At 37.6% G+C, this 24,069-nt stretch overlaps 3 protein-coding genes across 3 annotated transcripts; 1 reads left to right on the top strand and 2 right to left on the bottom strand.

Annotated features, from left to right (window-relative positions):
- The first annotated feature begins 410 nt into the window (after nucleotides 1-410).
- Nucleotides 411-5,190, top strand: LOC117596556 (E3 ubiquitin/ISG15 ligase TRIM25-like). Its single transcript, XM_034301971.2, has 6 exons — nucleotides 411-1,048; nucleotides 2,269-2,364; nucleotides 2,489-2,722; nucleotides 3,204-3,375; nucleotides 3,613-3,672; nucleotides 4,171-5,190. Exons 1-6 carry the CDS (start codon nucleotides 458-460, stop codon nucleotides 4,710-4,712), a joined length of 1,695 nt encoding a protein of 564 aa, XP_034157862.1. The 5' UTR covers nucleotides 411-457; the 3' UTR covers nucleotides 4,713-5,190.
- Nucleotides 5,191-7,243: 2,053 nt separating this feature from the next.
- Nucleotides 7,244-10,838, bottom strand: LOC113537018 (tripartite motif-containing protein 16-like protein). The gene is made up of 6 exons (XM_026931294.3): nucleotides 10,459-10,838; nucleotides 9,985-10,080; nucleotides 9,627-9,860; nucleotides 9,386-9,515; nucleotides 9,085-9,138; nucleotides 7,244-8,630 (listed from the first exon to the last, which is right to left on the bottom strand). The coding sequence occupies exons 1-6, from the start codon at nucleotides 10,774-10,776 to the stop codon at nucleotides 8,098-8,100; spliced, it is 1,365 nt and encodes a 454-aa protein (XP_026787095.3). The 5' UTR covers nucleotides 10,777-10,838; the 3' UTR covers nucleotides 7,244-8,097.
- Nucleotides 10,839-11,298: 460 nt separating this feature from the next.
- On the bottom strand, nucleotides 11,299-22,946 carry cfap206 (cilia and flagella associated protein 206). Its single transcript, XM_026931071.3, has 12 exons — nucleotides 22,727-22,946; nucleotides 20,298-20,381; nucleotides 19,486-19,576; nucleotides 18,381-18,569; nucleotides 16,895-17,053; nucleotides 15,592-15,797; nucleotides 15,253-15,372; nucleotides 14,698-14,896; nucleotides 13,902-14,042; nucleotides 12,772-12,965; nucleotides 12,315-12,458; nucleotides 11,299-12,129 (listed from the first exon to the last, which is right to left on the bottom strand). Exons 1-12 carry the CDS (start codon nucleotides 22,832-22,834, stop codon nucleotides 11,902-11,904), a joined length of 1,863 nt encoding a protein of 620 aa, XP_026786872.3. The 5' UTR covers nucleotides 22,835-22,946; the 3' UTR covers nucleotides 11,299-11,901.
- Between the last annotated feature and the right edge of the window lie 1,123 nt (nucleotides 22,947-24,069).

Below are 24,069 nucleotides of genomic sequence, written 5' to 3'. Positions count from 1 at the left end.
AGAGGCTAATGAATGCATGTACCAATGCTTCTCCCTGCAAACAACTCTGTGTATACCAGAGAGGGAGAAGCTGTCGCCTGTGATCCACTGATTAGTTCTCCTGTTGCAGATTAAAGCCAGAGCTGCATCTCATTCTGTATGTAGTCTTTGTATGACTGTTTGCCGGTCCAGACACACTACATAACCATGACACTATCTTTATTTGATCCATTAGAAAACACAAAACTCCTGATGTCACATTAACAACATTAACAATTACTCACATTATATTACACTATACCATTACAGTCATGTACAGTCATGAGAGCTACACCCTCTTTATTTAAAGCTCCACCCGCTCTCTCTGTCACACTATAGAAACAGAAGCTCAAAGTTCATTCAAAGTAAAAAAAAAAAAAAAAAACGCTCCCTCTCTATATCTCTCTCTCCGTCTCTGTGTGTGCTTGGTTTCGGAAAAATGGCTGAGGCCAGTATTTCAGTAGATCAGGACCAGTTCAGCTGTCCAGTCTGTCTGGATCTCCTGAAGGATCCAGTGACTCTCCCCTGTGGTCACAGTTTCTGTAAGGTGTGTATTAATGGCTGCTGGGATCAGGAGGATGAGAAGGGTGTCTACAGCTGTCCTCAGTGCAGAGACACTTTCACTCCAAGGCCTGTTCTACGCAGAAACAACATGCTGGCTGAAGTGGTGGAGAAACTGAAGAAGACTAAACTCCAAGCTGCTTCTCCTGCTCACTGTTACACTGGACCTGGAGACGTGGAGTGTGATTTCTGCACCGGGAGAAAACGCAAAGCCGTCAAGTCCTGTCTGATGTGTCTGGCTTCTTATTGTGAAATTCATCTTAAACCTCATCTAGAACGTCCTGCTTTGAAAAAACACACATTGATTGAAGCTTCAGCAAAACTACAAGAGAAGATCTGCTCTCAACATAACAAGCTGATTGAGATCTACTGTCGTACTGATCAAACCTGCATCTGTTATTTGTGTACGATGGATAATCACAAAGGTCACGACACTGTCACAGCCACAGCAGAAAGAGCTGAGAAACAGGTGAGAATGAGAAAACTTTCCAAAATTAAATCATTTAAATGATGTTTCCCATCTAGAAACAATCTAGAAGTCAGCATTCCAGTTCATCCCAAAGGTGTTCAGTGGGGTTGAGGTCAGGGCTCTGTGCAGGACACTCGAGTTCTTCCACTCCAACCTCAACACACCACGTCTTCATGGAGCTCGCTTTGTGCACAGGAGCATTGTCATGCTGGAACAGGTTTTCGCCTTTTAGTTCCAGTGAAAGGAAATTGTAATGTTACAGCATACTATACAATTGTGTGCTTCCAATTTTGTAGCACCACTGTGGGGAAGAACCACATATGTGTGCACAAACATTTGATGATATAGTGTAGCAAAAAAAAAGCCCTTTAAGAAACCTTTTTAACAAATGAAGCAAAAAAAAGTATCAGATTTGTGAGTTAATTCATATAAGATGATATAATGACTGTGCATTTAAACAGACTTAAACTAGTACTTTGGTGCAGATCACTGAGGAGACGGAAGATTGGAGCTGAATTTTATCTTGAACTGCTCTGGACTTCAGAATCTCCCTCGCAGGCATCCAAGACAGCACACCTTGATCCAACCTTTTTACAACTTAGTTTTTTTTTTACTCTTCTGCCCCACCTCCCATCCATGTCACATACACAAAGCCCTGCCTCCGAGAATCTACAGTGGCCAGAGTTCATCTACATCTAGCATTCATCCACTGGGCTAATCTTCCATCTGCTAGCTAACTGGACTCCTATCAGAATCACAGAGAATCCTATCAAAAAAGAATCACAGAGAATCATAACAAAAAACCTATGACATGAAATCTACAGAACATTTACAGTTAAAACATAACTGAAAATTTACTGTAACAATGTCTATATAATTTTTATGGACTTCTTTAGTATCACTCAGAGAGTTAAGCTAATTTGTGAAAATTTTTATTGTTAAAAGCACAGCACAAATACATTTGAATTAAATTAGTAGCAGTTGTTTTGGTATATCAATCTGGCCTTTTCCACCAGCCAAAAACTCCATTTTTACTCTTTATTTTGCCGCTCACCATAAGCAGCATGGAATTTATTTCTAGCTAGTAACACTACAAAATGCAGTAACCATATAGAAATTCTACAACACTGTGCTGCCAGGTGATTAGGTATTGTGATGTAGGAACTAAAAAAGAATGAATGTACTTCATAAAGAGCTGAAAATAATTGATGTGTCCTCAGAGTGAGGTAAAGGAGGAGCAGATGAAATCCCAGCAGAGAATCCAGGAGAAGGAGAAGAAGGTGCAGGAGCTGAAACAGGCTGTGAACACTATAAAGGTGAGCAGTGAGCAGAGACAGAGCTGCTCCTAGAAACACACACAACATGGACAACAAGTCATTTACAGTCCCAGTAAGAGAGGGAATGATAGATGAGCTTTAAATCTTGTGTGTGTCCTAACAGCTGAGTGCACAGACAGCAGTGGAGGACAGTGAGAGGATCTTTACTGAGCTGATCAGCTCCATGGAGAAAAAGCGCTCGGAGGTGACGGAGCTGATCAGAGCTCAGGAGAAGGCTGAACTGAGTCGAGCTGAACGACTCCTGGAGCAACTGGAGCAGGAGATTGCTGATCTTCAGAGGAGAGTCACTGAGATGGAGCAGCTTTCACACACACACGATCACATCCATTTCCTCCAGGTAACACTCACTGTCTGATCTACAGAGCCAGCTGTTCCTCACACACTCTCTAAAACACCACTCGTTAAAGATATCCTGAGATCAGGTGACTTCACAGTTTATTACTGTTTGATATTGTTTTGTGCTGTTTAGCTTCTCTTTAACTCGGCTTCAGTTCTTAGTTAAGTTCAGTAATATTAGTTTGTGGATTTGGGATCGAGTAGCTATGACTTCATTTGTCTGATGTGTTTATCGTGACAGTTGGAGGATGGAGGATTCATAATGATTAGATGATGTATTTGTGTAATGCATGCTGGGTAATGTAGTGACAGAACGTTGATGTTTGTAAATATGACCACTTTAAAAAAATCAGGAATTTTGCAAAAAGACAAACTGAGAGATGCAACACTGCACTACAAAATCCTTATTCTTTTCTTTTATTTTCCAAAGTAATTTCTTTGTGCTTGCTGTTTATTTTTGAATTTTAATTTGCTTTCTGTAGGCTTTAGCATCTGGACGTCAGTCTCCCCAACGGGACAGACCAAACTTTCACACATCCAGCATCACTGTCCCTCAACATCTCTCATTTGATGGAGTGAGGAATTCTCTCTCAGATCTGAAGAAGAGACTCGAGGAATTCTGTGAGGAGGAATTCAACAAAATCCCTCCACATGGTAAGAGGAGCTGTTCCTGCTGGAGAAACACAATGATGGACGTCTTTACTCGCTCTGTGAAGTGTTATTTCTTAGCAATGCTCCTGCTTTCTTTTTGCAGACAGTTTACCCACCTGACAGTTTTGACTAAAATACTGATTTAAAATGAATAAACTGACTGTATCACTTTAAACTGTTTCCATCTTTTACACAACCTGATGATGCTTTTTGTCTTTATTTCCATTTTTGTCTCCACAGCTGCAGCAGTTCAGATCATTTCACTACCAGAGCCACAGAGCAGAGAAGATTTTCTGAAATGTACTTTTAAAACACAAACACACACACCACATGCACACAGACACACACGCGCACACACATATATACTTGTTTTTATACCTTGTGGGGACCCCCTTTCCAAAGGTCTGACAGTCTTGAAAAAATCAGGTGTGGTCAAAAAAATCAGTAAATCAAAATGGTGTGACAAACAAAAACATTGAGTTTTTCCTGATTCTGATGTTTGATGTGAACATTAACCGAAGCTCTTGACCTGGATCTGCATCCTCATGAATCTTCTGTTAAACTCACACTGGCTCTTTCTAAAATGTAAATTAGTAATGGTGGATGTGACCTCCTCATGGGAAATGTAGTCCATTTGCACTTCCAGGTATGCTTCTTTGTACTGATAAAGAGACAGCGAAAAACTACAACTCTCCGGTTAAATATTTAAAAAGCAAATTATTGTATTGGCTATACACTTAGCGCTTACACTTTTAATAAAACATGCCATGTTCAGTTTGTTTTTCTCTTTTATTTCAGATTTCTGTTATCTGACTCTGGATCCCAACACGGTACATCGTAACCTCATTCTGTCTGAGAAGAACAGAGTGGTGACATGCAGTGAGAGAGAGCAGCAGTACTCTGATCATCCAGAGAGATTTGCCTCTTGGCTTCAGGTGTTGTGTAAGGAGAGTGTGTGTGGACGCTGTTACTGGGAGGTGGAGAGGAGCAGTGATGGTTCTGTGTTCATATCAGTCTCATATAAAGACATCAGCAGAAAAGGACAGGGTTATGAGTGTGTGTTTGGACGCAACAATCAGTCCTGGAGTCTGCGGTGTTCTTCTTCTTCTTCTCTCTGTTTCTGTCACAACAATATTGTGACTGAGCTCAGAGTTCCATCATCCTCCAGAATAGGAGTGTATGTGGATCACAGTGCAGGAACTCTGTCCTTCTACAGCGTCTCTGACACGATGAAGCTCCTCCACAGAGTCCACACCACATTCACTCAGCCTCTATACGCTGGGTTTGGGTTCTACTCATGGTTTGGTTCTATATCTGTGAGATTGTGTGATCCAAAATAAAGTGTGTAGTGTTTTATGTAAAATTTCTGCACATTGCCACATTGTTGCTCAGTCATCTGTCATGTAATTTTACAATTTTAATTTTAGCTCAGTCATTTATATTTACAATAATTAAAAAGGAAATATTAAAAATTAACTGTCAGACAAGAAACTAGTAAAATTTCAAAAGAAAAAGATTATAAAGTTTGTTTCATATTAAGCGACCTGTCATTAAATAACTAATAAACAGTAATAAAGCCAGTACAGATCACATGATATATAAAAAGAAAATAATCAACTTTGAATTAATTTCATTTTTCTGGTTGTATTCTAAGATGTAAAATATACATTCACTTTTTAAAATCTGAAGTTGTTTCTAAACCCTGAAATTTCATTGTAAAACTTTAATCCTATTTAAAATACATTAGAGCTTACACTATATGATTGGTTAAGGCTGCCTATGTTGTGTTCATCCCATATTCAGCCTGGATGATGATTGGCCGGCAGAACCTTATAAATCCAAGCTTATCTGTGAGTTTGGAAATTAAATATATATATATATATATATATATATATATATATATATATATATATATATATATACATACATACATATATCAAAGCTTTGCAAAATAAAAGATACCTCAGGCGAATAAAGTTTCCCCCAGTGCTGAAGTTTACATTGTTAACTCTTTGTCAACCAAAATGCCAGACAGAAACTTTTACTACTGAGGTCAGGATTTGTCAGAAAGCCGCTGTATTGATATGGAAGATTTTTTTTAAAATTTTTTTTATTCCAAATCACTTTCAGTGCATTTTTTTAAATTATTTAATTTATGGTAAATAACTACAATGTTTTAAATATGGTGTTTGTGAAAATCACTAACTTTTTTCCCCAAAAAACACAACTTTTAATGTTCTAATATATTGTATGTGTTGATAATGATGATAAATATGTCTCTGCTAACTGTATCTGTCTGTGGTCTGACTCCAGATTTAGAAAAATGTTAATATTCTCTTCATTTTCAATAAAAAAAGCAACAAATCCATTACAGTTCTCTATTTTGATTGATCAGGAGGTGATTAATTTTCTATAACAGCAGCTCTGACAGTAGCACAGGTTTATATTAATGCACTCATTCTAATACATTATGGTTTCTATAGTAACAGCTCATTCACAGGGACTTTGGGCGTAACACATAAACCGATTAAAAACATATTTAATCTTTGATCTGGTGACATTTTCTTAACTTAAGGAGACGTTTATTTAACATTTATGGAAGGAGTCTCCAGTGTCAGTGATGCTTCTCCTGCTCACTGTTACGCTGGACCTGGAGATGTGATTTCTGCACCAGGAGAAAAGCCATCAAGTCCTGTCTGATGTGTTGAGCTCCAGCTCAAGTCCATACATTTTCAGTAGGAATCAGCTAAATGGCTCAACTAGAAAAAGAGAAGAGAAAACATTGCCAGTACCTCAAGTCCAGTTTTAGTAGTCATCTCAACCTCCTGTTTCTTCTTCCTTCACTAGTGCCACACACACACACACACAGACACACACACAAAGAGAGCAAAACACCACAGGCCCACACAAGCTTAATGCCACAGCATAAGAGATGATTATAAAACTCCAGCTGGACTGGCAACAATTCCTTCTCCAGTCTCTAGTAAGATAGTAAAAAAATTAGGTGGTGCTGATTGTTGCACACTCATTACCCATCAGCAGTTCCTCAGATAATAAATTTCAAAGAGCCGTACTCACAATGCGAGTGTTCCTTACCTCCCAGTCCAAAATGATATCCAGCGATGTTCGAACATTACACCGATCTCCACCTCCAGTGCACTCATCCACTCCACTATGGCTGCTCGCTCACTCAGTACGTTAACAACGTTAAAATTACACAATGTTAAAATTACACAATGTTAAAATTACGTGTCAGTGTGGGTTTCCTCCCGGTTCTCCAGTGTTCACCTACTTCTCAAAGGCACATCTAAAGACTGATTGAGGTGACTCAGTAGGGCTTTCATGTAAGATCTCTTACGTCAAACATATAAATCTACCAATTTCATTTCATATAAACAATCCGTTAATGTGCAGGAATTGTTCATCTACCCAAATTAAATATGTTCTTGATAATACATCATGTAAGGAATAAAACTGGATGAGGCATGCTGTTCCAGGAAAATAATCTGTGATGAGGTGGTGTGATGTGGCCCAACTCGAAGTGGATTAGTTTCCAATAACAGCACATCATGAAGTGTTCAGGCACTCGTTAAGCTCTGGAACACTCATATTGAATGAAATGGAGATTATGATTATATAAAAGAAAAAAAAAAAGGTGGGGAACTTTTGTGACTTCTATTAACAGTAAACAATAAATAAAATAAAATAAAATAAGTAAAACAAGGTTTTCATTTGACTCACCCTTGTAGTAATAAAAGAATAATTTCTTTAGATTCATATTCGCACTCATCACTAAATTCCAAACTGACAGAATTAGGAAAATATTTATGCAGAATAAATGAACAAATGACACTGGAGTACAGATTACAATGAAATATTTCTGCTTTATTTATACCATTAATGAACACAATGTGGTATTTGTTAGTGTTTGTAATAAGACACAATCCTGCTGTAAATCCTCTTATGTGTCTTTTAGCGAAAGTACAGAATTGATGTTAAAGGGCTACAACTCAACTGGATTAGCCTATTATACAATTCTATTTGATTTTAAAATATGATTTAACCATATACACTTCAAGGAAAGAAAGAAAACAGGGAAAATGGAAAGCAAAGAAAATCAAAAAAGAAAAAAAAACCCTTCCAACTGCACTTGCGAGCCGACTCGTTGGAGAACGACACGTCACTAATGAACAGCTTTATACATTCTATTAAAATACAGAAATCTCTCTCTGCCCACATTTATCATTTAAAGTTCATGTCTAGGCTGCAATAAAACCTAGTTCATTTTAAATGATTCCTTTATTTTTCATTAAATTTTAAGAAATTAAAAAAAAATTAAGAGGACTCTAGTGGACACTTGAAGCCACAAGAATTATGAGATTTATTTATTTTATTTTATTTATGATTTCTTCGGTCTATGCTTTGTGTAATAAGTGGGTTTAATGTAGCAGCAGCTGGTTAGAATCGTAAAAATAAATGACTATAAATACAGTAAATTTCTCAGGATCCTGATGTTGGAGTTGTACATTATCCAGTACTTCTTGGTATTTTAGATGTAATGCTTGCGAGAAACACACACATGAGCTGTTATTATGGAAACGATAATGATTTGCGGCTGCACTACTGTCAGAGCTGCTGTTATAAGGAATTCATCAACACCTTCTGACCAATCAGAATCCAGAAATCGGCAGCGCTCGGTATGGTACACTATACATTAATAATACATTATTGTGGATCGGAAAACCTGACAACTGATTCCGGAGTCCACAGAGTAAACCCAGCGTATAGAGGCTGAGTGAATGTGGTGTGGACTCTGTGGAGGAGCTTCATCGTGTCAGAGACGCTGTAGAAGGACAGAGTTCCTGCACTGTGATCCACATACACTCCTATTCTAGAAGGTGATGGAACTCCAAACTGGGTCTTAATGTTGTTGTGATAGAAACAAAGAGGAGACCGAGAACACACCAGACTCCAGGACTGATCGTTGTACCCAAATATAGTCTGTCTCGGCTGCTCTTTATTATTGATCCCTTTATACGAGACTGAGATGTACACACATCCCTCACTGCTCCTCTCCACCTCCCAGTAACTCCGCCCACACACACTCTCCTTACTCAGCACCTGAGCGATGGAGTTAAACCTCTCAGGGTGACGAGGGTACGGCTTCTCTTTCTTACTGCGTCTCACCGCTCTGCCCTTCTCACACAGACGGAGGTAACCATGTGCTGTGTTGAGATCCAGAGTCAGACAACAGAAATCTGAAAGAAAAGACATTTTATGCAATAACTTTTATAGTGTATTAATCACTATAAAAAAATGGGGTACATTGGGTGATATTTAGACCAGTAATTCATTAATGCCTTCTATTTAAACTCTGTCACACTCTCCCTTTCCTACATGTTATATCTGAGAGAGAGAGAGCAGCAGGAGGTTACATGATTAGATGATACTGTTTGAGGATTCTTGTATAAACATCAGGAAAGAAATTACTAGAATATTATTAACATTCATGTATAACATATTCATGTATAAAACATACGTGGTGTAAGCGATGCTTAACTTGACACCTCGAGTCTTCACTTCCCTTTATTGTGGAAGTAAATGTCTCCAAATACAACATTCTTTCTTAATGACATTGTAGCCTGGGTAACACATTCATGTCAGTGTGTGTGTGTGTGTGTGTGTGTGTGTGTGTGTGTGCTGTATACATACGTTGTAGAAAATCTTCTCGAGTCTTAGGCTCTGAAGGTAAATTCATCCAAACCGCTATGACAGAGACAAAATGGAGGTGGAAGGTGGTGGTCAAAGTGTGATTTTAGGAGACACAGGGTTTAGACTTTAAATGAATCATGCACGATATTGAATATTGGCAAAATAAATGATCTTAATATGACTAATGAACTTATGAAACATGTAAGTGTAACTGCATTATCTTTCAGATGGGAGCTGTGATAAAGATTAAGTTGAGATAAGTATAATAAATCATTTCTAGGGAAATTTTAGTTCCTCTTACCATATGAAGGGATTTTGTTGAAGAATTGCTTTTTTATGTCTGAGAGATAATTCCTCACTCCATCAAATGAGAGATGTTGATGCACAGTAATGGATGATGAGTCGTCACGTCCAGATAAGGCAGAGAGAGACTGGAATCAGAGTGGTGTATTAGAGGGACAAATGATCTCATACCTAATCAGACCACTTAACAAGAGTGTGTGAGGAACAGCTCTCTCTGTAGATCAGACAGTGAGTGTTACCTGGAGGAAATGGATGTGATCGTGTGTGTGTGAAAGCTGCTCCAGCTCAGTCACTCTCCTCTGAAGATCAGCAATCTCCTGCTCCAGTTGCTCCAGGAGTCGTTCAGCTCGACTCAGTTCAGCCTTCTCCTGAGCTCTGATCAGCTCCGTCACCTCCGAGCGCTTTTTCTCCATGGAGCTGATCAGCTCAGTAAAGATCCTCTCACTGTCCTCCACTGCTGTCTGTGCACTGAGCTGTTAGGACACACACAAGATTTAAAGCTCATCTGTCATTCGCTCTCTTACTGGGACTGTAAGTGACTCGTTGTCCATGTTGTGTGTGTTTCTAGGAGCAGCTCTGTCTCTGCTCACTGCTCACCTTTATAGTGTTCACAGCCTGTTTCAGCTCCTGCACCTTCTTCTGCTTCTCCTGGATTCTCTGCTGGGATTTCCTCTGCTCCTCATTAAGTCCACTCTGAAAAAAAAAAAATGAACTAAATGTTACCGGTTGTACATTCTGAGTTAAATATTAACTATGGTTCAAGAGCTCACTCACAGACCTTTAGAGTGTTTTCTGGTTAATAGTAAAAGCAGATTTATTAACACTATCAGTAGGAAAGTGGGAGATTATTAACTGCAATTCGAGTTAAAGTTCATCCAAATCATGACGATCCCTGAGTGAGGTCAAAGGTACTGAATACATCCTCGCGAAGATGTTACCATATATAGTATATGTAACATATTTAAATATGTTAACTAGCAGTCATTACATTTTTACACCATATACCTGACTAAAGCTTGATTAGCAACAAAATGCATAAGAATTCATTCTGAAACTATTTTTCATTCTCACCTGTTTTTTACTTCTGTCTGATGCACATGATTCAGTGTCGTATTCACAAAAACAAGACGAGACTTCAGTCTTCTTCTTCAGTTTCTCCACCACTTCAGCCAGCATGGTGTTTCTGCGTAGAACAGGCCTTGGAGTGAAAGTGTCTCTGCACTGAGGACAGCTGTAGACGCCCTTCTGATCCTCCTGATCCCAGTGACCATTAATACACATCTTACAGTAGCTGTGGCCACAGGGGATAGCCACCGGATCCTTCAGGAGATCCAGACACACTGGACAGCTGAACTGGTCCTGATCTACTGAAATACTGGCCTCAGCCATTTTTCCAGAGAGCGACACGTGGAGATCGGATTTGTGTGCTTTAAAATGAGCGTCCTGCTGCATTGTAAGATATGATATCACCTAAAGAGAGTGGGTGGAGCTTTAAAAAGAGTAGGAGTGCAGGCTGTAAAGGGGTGTGGCTGTGTAACAGGGTGTGTACAGAATTAATCTCAAACTCGTTTTATAGACCTGCTGCGTTATTTAATGAATCAAAAATGGTAAATTGGTTAATCCACAACGGCGTGGATTATTTTCAAATAACCTCACTGTCTGCCGTGTTATTCCTCATATAATATTTACTATTATTAGATCCACTAATATAATTTTCATCATTAACTCATTAGGCATTACGTCAGATTAAAGTGCTTTAACTTTATGTGGGCCAGCTGCTTTTTTAGATCCAGGTGCATTTTAATCTTAAGACCAGAAGAGAATGTGTGTGTGTGTGTGTGTGTGTGTATGTGAGTGAGTTATTTGCCATGACTGATATGAAGTACCAAACATCAAAATACCATCTCCCACAAGAGTTTTATTCCTCTTATACCATAGAAATTTGCCAACAATTACAAATTTCAATTTATTTTTGGACAACACCTCATTTTTTTAATCCATTTATAGTTACATTTAGTTGAATTAACAGTTATTCCCTCACCAGCCTCCCTTTTTTCTTTCTCTTAAAGTTAATAAGACAAAAAAAAAAGACCATGTTGTCATCTTACCGAGAAACCGCAATGCATAAACTCCTCTGTCCTGAAGATGTTGCAAAACTTAAAGTCACCGCTTTGCCTCTGAGTGTTACAAAGCACTGACACTGGAGACTCCTTCCATAACTGTTATATGAACGTCTCTTTGAGTTACAAAAGCGTCACTGTATCAAAGATTTTTTAATCCTTTTACATGGAGCGTCCGTCGTACAAGTCCCTGTGAATTAGCTGTTACTATAGAAACCATATCGTGTTAGAGAATGTGCATTAATATAAACCTGCACTTCTTTCAGAGATACTGTTATAGAAAATTTCTGACCAATCGGAATCCAGAATTCAACAATTCAATACATACATACAATTCTAGGTTTAACCTTTGTGTAAAAGTAAGGCATATGTTCTAATAAAAAAAAAACACAGACTATTCATGCACGGCTCTAGTTAAATCGATTTTGGTCATGTGAGTGGTTGGACTTCCTCCTCCTCGCAGCCCAGCCAGGTAGATTTGAGGTTTCGGGACGTTACTCTGGCTGTCTCTCTTCGTCTGGCAGGCAGCGTCTTTTGGTGTGTATGTCTGGGTGTTGTTGTGTCTCCTCATGTGGCTCAGGTCGGTCTGCATCGAGCGGGTTACTTTACTGCGCAGGTTTGCCTTGGAATGCGTTCAACAAAATAACGTGTTAAACTTATTTCGAAGCCTTTAGGATGGCTACAATGTAAGCTATATTATTATTTAAATCTGAGAAATATCTAATGAGGTAGATTTTAAAAAGGCAGGTATAACTTCTAATCAAGCGAGTGTATTTCAGGTGAACGGATGCAGGCGGAGCTGCTCACCAGTTTGATGGCTTTTCGTCTCAGCTCCCACTCATTCCACTCATAAGATTTTACGATGTTGCTCTCCAGCAGGTGTGTGTCCGTCTGTGTGCTGCTCTCACTTTTGCTGATGGGTTTCACCAACAGTCTCTCACCTGACTGCATCTGTGAAGACAAACTCGTCACCTTCAGATACCGCAGGTGATTTTAAGCATGACTGAATGTCTAAAGGAGTAAAACACTATTTTTTTTTTATTTGATTTGTTTCCAGATTAATAAAATGTCACATGCTGTTATAAGAAACTCTGCTTTGCATCAGCCCATTGCTGATTATTTTCCTGTCACAGCATGTCACGGGACTGTTTGGTTTCTTACATACATTATATACTGTAATTATATTCTCTGAAAGATCCAGGTGTTATTTTTTTAAGCTAAGAGCAAGTAGAGGATGTGAAGGAGTAGAAGTAAGTCATGATACCTGAGAGTACGGAGTGACACTGGCAAACTGCTGATGAAGCTCGAGCAGCTGGATCAGCTCCGGAGATCTCTTCGCTCTTTCCGCAATCAGCTCGATGTACTTGTCTGCGTTCGAGGCAAACTGATACGCGGCCTGCTTGGAGCTGAAGCTGTAGTATTTCTCCCTGTGCTTCAGGATGCCGATGTTGGGATTGCCTTTGGAAAGTAAGAGCTTGAGATTGAGCTTCAGAAATACAGACATCTGCACGATACTGTAAATGTACTGTCCTAAAGCATGTCCTTTATTAACTACATTTAAATGTCGGTTCAATGACATCACTAGCCCTAGTTTCACACAAGCCAGCGCTGTTCATTTTTCTACATACATGCGCAATATGGAGCTCCAATTTCAGCAACAAGCAACATCTGAACCAAGATTTTATCAATTCTATACAAATTAGTTATGACGCAATACTACAATTCTGCGTAAGGTCCGACGTTTCTTCAGTTCCCCGCTCAAAACTTTAGTTCCAACCTGCAATTAGTTCCCGTTTACTTTCTGATGCACAAACATGTAAGACAAACTTATAACCGTGGTTGCATCTTATCCTGTCATATATGATTATCATTATATGATATGATCATAAAAATAGAGCTTTAGAAGGAAGTAACAGAGTGTACGTAGCTGTATGTAGCTAGTACAGTTAGTTTATGAATCCGAGCACGTAACATGTAAATCGAACAACCTATTTTCACACTGATTGATAAGTATGTTATTTAATTTGTGATTCACTAGTTAACTAGTTAGCTAACTAAAAAAAAAACACCATACAGGCCAAGCCCATAAGGCCATAAGCCACGTCACTTGCAAGCGTCACTTGCTTTTTATCCCCTGACCAATCAGAATGAGGAGCTTAATGATATGTTCAGTTAGAGATGTTTCACTGTCAATATTTTAATGCTGTAGCGTAACTTTAGATTACAAATGCGTTCCTTTCTGGTATCTGAATAAGTAGTGGTCTAAATGCTGGCTAGTCTCATGAGCACTCCTTAATTTCCTGCCTCTAAACCCAGAAGACGCTTTTGTTAGCATTTTGCATGTAGAAAGGAAGCAGAATGTAAAAGCGGGGAAAGAAAAGCTTCACTATGAACCTGGCAGCAGGAGGCCGTTCTTCTCGACAAGAGTGTATCCACACACACCCCTGTACTGCAGGGGGAGCTGCTCAAAGTTAGCCGTGGTCTCAGGCAGAATCCACTCGTACGACTTCATCTCCGCTGGATCAACCCGCTCCTCTGACCAACACACAAACAACAAACACACAACAAAGAGAAAACGGAAGTGACGCATCATGCGTAAGTGTATAAATGTAACTGAGGCATCACAAGAGGTGTATTAGATCTGGTCAGAAAATTAGATACTAAATTAGATCTGGTCAAAAATTATGCACAGAGACATGGAATGTAACCATGACAACAAGCAGAGATAACAGTGCCTTTATTCATTTATTATTACAGTAAATTATGATTAATTTTCTGTAACAGCAGCTCTGACAGTAGCGCAGGTTTATATTAATGCGCTCGTTCTAATACGTTATCGTTTCTATAGTAACGGCTCATTCACAGGGACTTGTACAGCGGATGCTCCACTAATAATAAACAAATTTAAAAAACATGTGTAATCATTGATATGGTGCAGTTTTCTTAATTTAAGGAGATGCTCATGTAACATTTATGGAAGGAGTCTCCAGTGTCAGTGCTTTGTAATAGTCAGAGGTAAAGCTGTTACTTTAAGTTTTCCAACATCTTCAGGACAGAGGAGTTTACACTTTTTACTGGTGAGGGAATGACTGTTTACAGCTGCAATAATGTAGGTGGGAACGTTTAGTGGATGCTCCACTATATTAAATGTAACTTTAAACTGAAAAAATGATGGGATGTCAGAGCGTACCTGAGCTCTCAGCAGCTCTCTCTGCGTCAGATTTGACAGTCTCACCCTGGAGCAGCTGATCCAGCTGAATGCTCTCCAGCAGCTGGGACTGAGCCGACAGGAATGGCCTCAGGCTCAGCGCCACGCTCCTGAGCATGTTCAACAGGAGCATCTCATCCTGAAGCCCCACCCACAGCCTGGCCAGTGCCGTGAAATGAGGCTGATGGGACGGATTTAAAATGGTCAGCAAATTAGGCACGGTTTTATCATGTCTATCTTTACAACACTTTTCGACAGAGCGAGGGAAACTATTTAACTCATAATGTGGAAAATGTAGGATTTTTCTTTATTTCTGTAACATTCGTCTCTGTAACATGGTGATATTTCACCCGTGCTTATTAAAAACAAGTTAGTAATAGTTTTATTTCATTTTTAGATTTCATATTAGAGGAAGTGATGTCATGAAAGTATTTTGGAGAAAATGGTGGTAAAAAAGTTGACATGTTTCTGTTCCCTTCTTCTCTCAGTGTTTTATGATCTTTATGAGCTTTAGGTTGAGTTTAGTGTTTCACTTACGAACACTTGGGAGGTTGGGACGGCAGTTTTGGCATGAACTGTGGCCTTCAGCACCCTCATCCTCGATATGAAGTCAGTCTGAAGAGCCTCCACTTGCTTTGCACATGTGATCACATCCGCCTAGTGGAGACAAAGTGTAGATGTCACATTTACTATTAGCTGTTAATGATTATTCCTGAAAGCTACCCATAATAAGAACATAATAATAACAGAAATTTAAATGTTTTGCGGTAACTTTTATTATAATAGTTCACTGAAGTACTAGTAAACGGTCGTGAGTTGTTCTGGAGATGAAAGTCATTTCCTTCTGCTGGATATTTGGACGTCTCTGTAACTCACCAGTATGATTTTGAGGAAGGCTTCGTGTTGGCGTAAGTTGTACAGAGCCTGTGTGAGCAGGTCCATGTTTAGCTCGCCGTCAGTGTCGGGTGCAGAGCGTCTCTCCAGCAGAGCGGTGTAGCGCCAGGCGAAACGCTGCGTCCCTTCCAGTTCACGCTCGATATCTGCGCTGGCAGCAGGAAGAGCCTCGTTCAGGACGGCCGGCACTTCACGAGAGAGCCACGACGACCAGGACCGCACAACAACAGAGAAACAGGGAAATCATTATGCTGATTACTTCAAAGAAAATTTGCTCTTCATGTTACTTGACATGTTATTGTCTTTTTTTTTTAAAGCCCAGTATATCACCTGTACAACAGCAACCAAAATGATCAACACCATTATTTTGCTTAATAATCACTCAGTCAAATTTTCTTATATGCTGTACATTTATGCCTGTATTCTATCAATCTGTGTGTATTTTTTAGCCAAACTTGTTGTGTTAGTGTTAGTCTTTTAAATCCTAATTACAAACTCAATAAATTGTACAGTGAGTAACAAAAATACATTAAACCAAATAAAAGTGGAACTCACAATTTAACATGATATTTAATATCAGCTCATTTTAGCTCATATCAGCTCACCAATATTACAGCTGTGAAAGGAAAATAATCAACGATGAGGTGGCGTGATGATGCAGAGTTACTGTTATCGTCCTGAAATTGATTATTTTCCCATAACTTGAGTGAGTCCCTGAGTGTTTTATTCCTCTTACACCACAGCAATTTATTCACACACAACAATTTCAATTTTTCATTTGATAAAGCAAAAAAACATACTTTATATCCATTTCTGTTTACATTTAATGTTGTGGAATGTCTGTGAAACAAGTGAGTTCCTGTTCTCACTTATGTTATAGCAGCTAGAAACTTCATTCCCTCACCAGCCTCACTTTTTTCCCTCTCTTTGCGGTTATTAAGACAAAAAAAAAAAAGAGCATAAACTCCTCTGTCCTGAAGATGTCCGAATGTTACAGCTTTACCTCTGACTGTTACAAAGCGCTGACACTGGAGACTCCTTCCATAAATGTTAAATAAACGTCTCCTTATGTTAGAGGAAACTTATCAATTTACCATATCAATTATTTTCAATTCTGTTGGTCTTCTGTGGAGTGTCTGGAATAAGCTGCTACTATAGAAACCAAAACGTGCTAGAACGTGTGTGTTAATATAAACCTTCACTACTGTCAGGGATACTGTTATAGAAAATTAATCATGCTCATGAACGCTAATGTTAATCAGAATGAGAGGTGAGATCCACTCACGGTCCTCGACGCTCTCTCCTCCTTTCCCGCTGTCCTTGTTGAAGAGCCGGATCCCGGTGATGATCATGGTGAGCTCGTTCAGCTGCTGCTCTTTATCACGTCTGAGCAGAGACATGAAGGCGGCCAGCTCCGACTGGGGAAACACACTCTGTAGGGCCGCTAAAGCACACACACATGCACACACACACACACACACACACACACACACGCACCCACACAGACCTACTGTAAGAAGAGGAAGCCTTGAATGATATAGGTGCTCTTGTGTTAGCACACCTTCGATAACATCACTGTGTTTTGAGACATTTTTTTCAGTAACAGTGCCAAAATATATTAAAGATATATTCCTGATTTTAAATAGTGGCTTAAATAATCCCATTTTTACTCTTTTTATTAACACTTTAACACAAATAGGCAGCTTCACCCAAATATTAAACTGAAATATTTAATTTTACAGTGACTAAAAGTGAATCAGACAGCTGACACTGAACATTATATAATGAATATAGAATATTATATATTATTATAGGCACCTATAGACCATTAGGAGTTCTGGGGTGCTAATAATTTTGGCACATGGTCTTGGTTTTAAAACATTTGTAAGGTTTTCTTATTAAAGTAAAAATTTACTTGAGTTGAACGTTAGAGTTCTTTCATGAGAGACAAAATGGAGTTACTGGCTTTAATATCATTAACCCACATCACCTTCAGCAAATTCTCAAAATGAAAAGACTTTTTCGTGCCAAATAATTAACATGAGGTCACGCATTCGTGAAAGAATTCTGGCTGTGAGTTGAGATCGGCGGTCTTAGAACGGGTTCGATGGCAGACGGTAGTGTTTGATTAAAATCTCAGAGTGTGAGCGCTGCCACGACGCTCGCTTAAAATCCACCAATAGGAGGATGGCAAACTTACATATCGCAGCTACAAATACGCTATAAAGAAACATTACCTCAGTTACCTCAAGCTCCCGTTGAAGCACGTTTGTGTTTATGCGAGTCTGTTTTTTGCATTTTCTGCTTTATTTAATCTCAGATCTATCATTAGATCTTCGTTGTACAATCTGACTTCTCACAGTCTGTTACAGAATTCAGCCGAGATTTTATTGCGATCTCGTAGATTCAGAACTCTGAACTGCTTTAAAGTCATGGCCATGATATCTGCAGTTTGTGGCTTTTGAAATTTTATCTCGTGGTCTCAGTATAGTCTATTAATTTGTTACCAAGCCTCACTGGCTCCTATAGTAATCTACTCATTTCCGTTAACCTGAACGTAAACAATGTAATCACATTTAGATGAATATGTACGTAATGCACATGTAATAGCGCACACACTCCTCTAGCAGCAAAAAGTTTTACATAAAAAAAGAAACAAAAGTCCATCATGTGCATCATGTACTGAAGAGCCACAGTGTAAACAAGCTCTCAGACATCTCAGCAGGTTAGAGGAGTGTGGAGACTGACACGGGCATTGCAGGTGTTCTCACCTGTGGCTTCTTGTACGTTGGTGACGTCGGAGGCTGAGCCGAGGCCGGAGCGTAAAAGCACGTAGGTGACCATCCTGCGGTAAAGATCGTCCAGCTCGTCTCGGCTCTTGGCTCTGCTGTCTGTGATTTCCCGGCACACGGGCAGGAGACGCATCTGCACCACCTTCTGGTGCTCCTCCACAAACTCACCTGCCCGAAGGTCAACACCTTTTACACTATACACAATTACAGGACTTCCAGCAAAACACAGTCCTGATTTACTAACATCTCAGATAAAAATGTGAAATCTAGTAAAGTAGCAGTTAGTGGATGTGTTTCAAGTGATTTACAAGGAATATTTGCGTAAATGACGTGACATAAAGTGATATATAAATGAGGTTTTTTTGCATAAAAGAAAATCTTGGAAAAGTAAAAACTTAAACAGTCATTGAACACATGTCTGTGTAATTACATGTGATTAACGGCAGTGAGAGAGAGACGTCCAAAAGTGTTCAAAATACTGTATGAACTTCTATCAATTCTGTCAGCATTAGAGGTATCATTTGGAGATTAGTTCTTGAGATAATGAGACATAAATTCAGGAAAATTTACTAAATTTACGGTATTCGTTTTGTAATTTGGTTGATTTTTGATATCACTTTTTTAGATACTGAGACATCATTTGAAGAAATTAACAGAAAAAAAATAACAGTATAATTTTTTGTAATTTGTAGAGCTGAGACTTAAGCATGGACTGAGTGAGAATGTGTAACGTGAGCTTTATTTGAGCAAATCCAATAATCATAATCAGTCTCCATGGCGATGATCAAAGCACAGGCAGAGAGTATTAAACAAGGATATTCCATTATCGCAAAGCTTGGACTTGAAATATATGATAAGACTTCGCCGGGATACTAAGACACAACAGGTTATGAATAGACAAAACTAATCAGGAACTAAACACAGAACAGGTGAACACAGTAGGACAACAAACCAATGACAGGACAAGGACAGAAACAGAAGCACACAGCACTGTAAACAAACAGGGAATGGGAATTCTTGACATCACACAACCAAAGACACACATTACTACACTATTGTTAGCAGGAATAAAAACGCCACTTACGTCGAGACGTGTAATTCATATCAAAGTGAACCTGCATCTTAATGGTGTCCAATGCGGGACTCTTCTGATCCAACAATCTGTTCACACACAGCTGAGAGCAGACAAACACACAGCATACACAAGAGCATTTTACACTCAACGCTCATGTATAACATCACGCATCGTGTCTAAGCAAGGAATAAAACACACTGTGACACGCTGTTAGAGGAAAATAATCAACAACAGCGTGATGTAATGAAGCGGCGTTGCTGTTACCACGCTGAAGTGATTCATTTCCTCTAACAGTTTATCCTGAAGTGTTCTATTCCCCTTATATCACAGCAATTTGCCAACAATTACAATGTTATAATGCATTAATGTATTCTTAACCATTTATAGTTACACTTGTTGTAAAGGTACTTCCTGTTCTCGCTTACGTTACAGCAGCTATAAACACTCGTTCCCTCGCCAGCGTCTCTTTTTTTCTCTCTCTTGAAGTTAATAAGACAAAAAAAACCTTTTAAATGCAGCTTGTGATGTTACAGAGAAAATGCAAACTCCTCTGTTCTGAAGATGTCGGTAAACTTACAGCTTCGATGGTTACAAAGCGCTGACACTGGAGACTCCTTCCATAAACCTTTTTTTAATCAGTTTATTATCAGCAGATTCGTACAAGACCCTGTGAATGAGCTGCGACTATAGAAACCGTGACGTATTAGAACGAGCGCATTAATATAAACCTGTGATTTTCAGCTGAAGAAAATGAATCGACACCTTTTGACCAATCGTAATCCAGAAAATCGACAGCGCTGATTAAAATATCGAATAAATACCTCGATCAGTTTCTCCACATCCTGCTTGGTCAGCGTCCGGTCAACGTTAAAGAGGTTCCTTGGGTCCAAAACTACAGCTTTTACCTGAGAGAGAGAGAGAAAGAGAGAGAGAGAGAGAGAGAGAGAGAGATTAAATCTTTAAAAATCTCAGACTTAAAGTATTTCTCTTAATTCTCGCTCCTGAACGCAAAAGCGTTTAGAAATATAACATAACTCAGTGATTTAAAATCAATCTATCAGAACTATTACACATAATTTTAATAGTTTTAAAGAAAAAGTAGAATTATATGATAGAATATATGAAGGGTATAGAGAGAGAGAGGCGTAGAAACTGTCATTTATTTATTAGAGAGATGAAACACTCTTTCTCTTCGATCCAAATCGATATAATTAAAACTAATTAATAATGCATTCCCTGTTTTTATTTATTTCTTTTTTAAATGAATCAAGCAGCTCAGTGCATCTCAGCTCTTTAGTAACATGTTAATAATACATAACTGTTTCTGAGTACCTCATTTTACTACCAGTTATTTACTGTGGTTGGTTTTAGTGTTTTTTTTTAAATCATCTTTCCCCCTTTTTTAAATGCACATTCTCTCTCTCTCTCTCTCTCTCTCTCTCTCTCTCTCTCTTTTAAATCAATTTATCGATTCAGTGACATTTTAGTTCTCAAGACTAAAATACTTTTTCATTAACTTATTCACATCAATTCACAGATCGATAAACAAACAAAGTACTCAAATTATTCTTTGAATAAATATTCTTTGAAATTCTTTTTGCTGTAATTAATATCTCCTGACTTCACATGATAATTTATTATCTCTATAGGCCTATATGTTATTTATTTTAATTAAGCTATTAATCGATCAATTACTTAATTAGTTGATTTGGTTAATTGGTTAATCATTAATTAAACCAATTAATTAATAATATAGAAAATGTAGGATTTTTCTTTATTTCTGTTACATTCGTCTCTGTAACAGGGTGATATTTCACCCGTGCTTATAAAAAAACAAGTTAGTAATAGTTTTATTTCTTCTTTAGATTTCATATTAGAGGAAGTGATGTCATGAAAGTATTCTGGAGAAAATGGTGGTAAAAAAGTTGACATGTTTCTGTTCCCTTCTTCTCTCAGTGTTTTATGATCTTTATGATCTTTAGGTTGAGTTTAGTGTTTCACACTGTGAAGTTATTTCTAGATAAAAAAAATGTATCTGCCTAGAAAGTTTCCATTCTTGAAAAAAAATACAAACCCTCCTTCATTTCTTCACAGATCTATAAACAAATAAAGTACTGAAATTATTTTATCTTCCAATCGACCACCATTTCCGTTACATGCCTCTATAATATAAAATAATAATAAATAAATTATACAAAATGTTGTCTTTTTGTTGTAATTAATATCCCCTGACTTATCATCACATGATAATTTTTGTTTTTCTCTATATATGCTATTTACTCTAATTAATTAATTAAATGAAGAGTTTTACTTTATTTCTCAGTTACATTCATCATGATGATAATAATGAATCATATTTTTTTGACATGATCATTTTTTTTATCTCTATATATGCTATGTATAATTAATAAATTAATCAATTAATCAATCAATCAATTCATCAATTAATTAATTATGTTGAAAATATAGGATTTTTTTTTATATCTGTTAAATTCATCTCTGTAACATGGTGAAATTTCACTCATGCTTATAAAAATAAGCAAGTAATAGTTTTATTTCATTTTATGCTGTTTATTGTAATTAATTAATTAATTAATGTAGAAAATGAACAATTTTATTTCTCAGTTACATTTCAACATGATGATAATAATAAGGAATGATTTTTTTTTCTTGATATGATCATTTTTTTATCTCTATATATGCTCTGTATAATCAATCAATCAATCAATCAATCAATCTATTAATTAATTATGTTGAAAATTTAGGATTTTTTTTATTTCTGTTAAATTCATCTCTGTAACATGGTGAAATTTCACCCATAGGTTTATTTAATTTTATGCTATTTATCGTAATAGATTAAGTAATTGATTAATTGATTAATTAATGTAGAAAATGAAGAATTTTACTTTATTTCTTCAGTTACATTTCATCATGATGATAATAATAAGGAATGATTTTTTTTTACATGATAATTTTTTTATTTCTATATATGCTATGTATCATCAATCAATCAAATAATCAATTAATCAATTAATTAATCAATCAATTAATCAATGAATCAATCATTAGTAACTTGGAAGTGTACAATCAGTTTAACTTGTAAGAAGTGGCCTGTTCAGTGAGTATTTGACACTTTGTTGATTGGGTATTACCTCAGCATTGCTGTCCAGCGTTCTGTCATGTCATTAACGCGCATAAAGCGTTATAAGCGGTAAACTCAGATGAGAAGAGAGGAGCGCCAGAGACTCACCATGAAGGCAGTGAGGGTTTCAGACACAGCCTGGCCCTGCCTGCAGCACTGCTGTGCGATTTCACGGATTATATTTTTAATAACGCTTTCAGCCTGCGCGCGAGACATGCTGTGGATTAGAAAACTCAGCTCTGAATATATATTTTTGGCTGTTAAATAGTATTTTTGCTGTAATAAACGAGAGTTGTGTTGTTTTCATACGCCTGCGCTGTGGACTGTTCACTCTGTAACCACGTAGCAACGCGACGCTGGTTGCCATGGAGACCTAACCACAGGAGTGTTGTAGTTCCATAAACCGCCAGAGGGGGGAGACAAAACCCAGTATACACCTCCCATTTACTGACAGATCACTGTATTACAACTGCATATCTTTTTTAAATGTATATATGCACACATCTGTATGTTTCTATATGTATAATTACATGTGTGTGTGTATGATATAAATACATTTTTGTATGTCTATATGGTTTTCGTCTCCATTTTCCTTTTCTCGTTTTGATTCCACACGTCTGTTTATTTTTCTTAATTTCTTCTTCTTCTTCTTCTTCTGTTTTTTTTTATTCTGTATTACATACCCTCCTGTAAAATGCTGTAAACTACTATATGTATTTACTGAATAATTTATATAAAATATTTGAATATGTATTTCATATATTTTAGCTGAAATGGCTAAACTCCTATTAAGCAGAGAACTCAAAAGCCTCTATTTTTCCATTAAAAGCTTCTACTTTACTCTTAAAAGCCTCTATTTTCCCCTTAAAAGCCTCTACTTTATCCATAAAAGCCTCTACTTTATCCATAAAAGCTTCTACTTTTTCCTAATAAACTTTTACTTTTCCCTAAAAGCCTCTACTTTACCCTTAAAGGTTTCTACTTTTCCCTAAAAAGCTTTGACTTTTCCCTTAAAAGCCTCTATTTTTCCTTTTAAAACTTCTATTTTCCCTTAAAAGCTCCTACTTTTCCTTTAAAAGCTTCTACTTTTCCCTTAAAAGCTTTTACTTTTCCCTTAAATGCTTCTACTTTTCCCGAAAAAGCGTCTCTTTTTCCCTTAAAAGCCTCTACTCTTCCCCCAAAAGCCTTTACTTTTCCCTTAAAAGCTTTCACTTTTCCCTTAAAAGCCTCTACTTTTACCTTAAAAAGGAAGGAAGGAACAAAGAAAGGAAGAAGGAAGACAAGCAAATGAATATAAAGAAAGAAGTTACAGCTTTTCCTCTTAATACATTGTTCAGTAAAGTAAAATAAACGTAGAACACTAAAGGGGTTCCTCAGTTTGTCCCTGTGAGAAAATCCTTTAAAATATTACACAGAACTCTAACATAGAGTATAAATAAGCGTTGAAGCAG

This window comes from Pangasianodon hypophthalmus, chromosome 30 (genome assembly GCF_027358585.1).
Source record: "Pangasianodon hypophthalmus isolate fPanHyp1 chromosome 30, fPanHyp1.pri, whole genome shotgun sequence".
Classification (NCBI taxonomy): Eukaryota; Metazoa; Chordata; class Actinopteri; order Siluriformes; family Pangasiidae; genus Pangasianodon; species Pangasianodon hypophthalmus.
Note: the sequence above shows the minus strand (reverse complement) of the source record. Positions and strands in the feature narration are given on the sequence as shown.

Excerpts from the sequence above, each read along its gene's own strand:
- LOC117596556 (XM_034301971.2), top strand. The coding sequence starts at position 458 with ATGGCTGAGGCCAGTATTTCAGTAGATCAGGACCAGTTCAGCTGTCCA. Across the intron at positions 2,365-2,488 it reads AGGCTGTGAACACTATAAAG|CTGAGTGCACAGACAGCAGT; the intron begins GTGAGCAGTGAG and ends GTGTCCTAACAG. Across the intron at positions 3,376-3,612 it reads CAACAAAATCCCTCCACATG|CTGCAGCAGTTCAGATCATT; the intron begins GTAAGAGGAGCT and ends TTGTCTCCACAG.
- LOC113537018 (XM_026931294.3), bottom strand. The coding sequence starts at position 10,776 with ATGGCTGAGGCCAGTATTTCAGTAGATCAGGACCAGTTCAGCTGTCCA. Across the intron at positions 10,081-10,458 it reads CAGACAGAAGTAAAAAACAG|AGTGGACTTAATGAGGAGCA; the intron begins GTGAGAATGAAA and ends TTTTTTTTTCAG. Across the intron at positions 8,631-9,084 it reads TCGAGAAGATTTTCTACAAC|ATTTCTGTTGTCTGACTCTG; the intron begins GTATGTATACAG and ends CTTTTCTTTCAG.
- cfap206 (XM_026931071.3), bottom strand. The coding sequence starts at position 22,834 with ATGTCTCGCGCGCAGGCTGAAAGCGTTATTAAAAATATAATCCGTGAA. Across the intron at positions 17,054-18,380 it reads CAACGTACAAGAAGCCACAG|CGGCCCTACAGAGTGTGTTT; the intron begins GTGAGAACACCT and ends TGTGTGCTTTAG. Across the intron at positions 12,966-13,901 it reads GAACGGCCTCCTGCTGCCAG|GCAATCCCAACATCGGCATC; the intron begins GTTCATAGTGAA and ends TACTTTCCAAAG.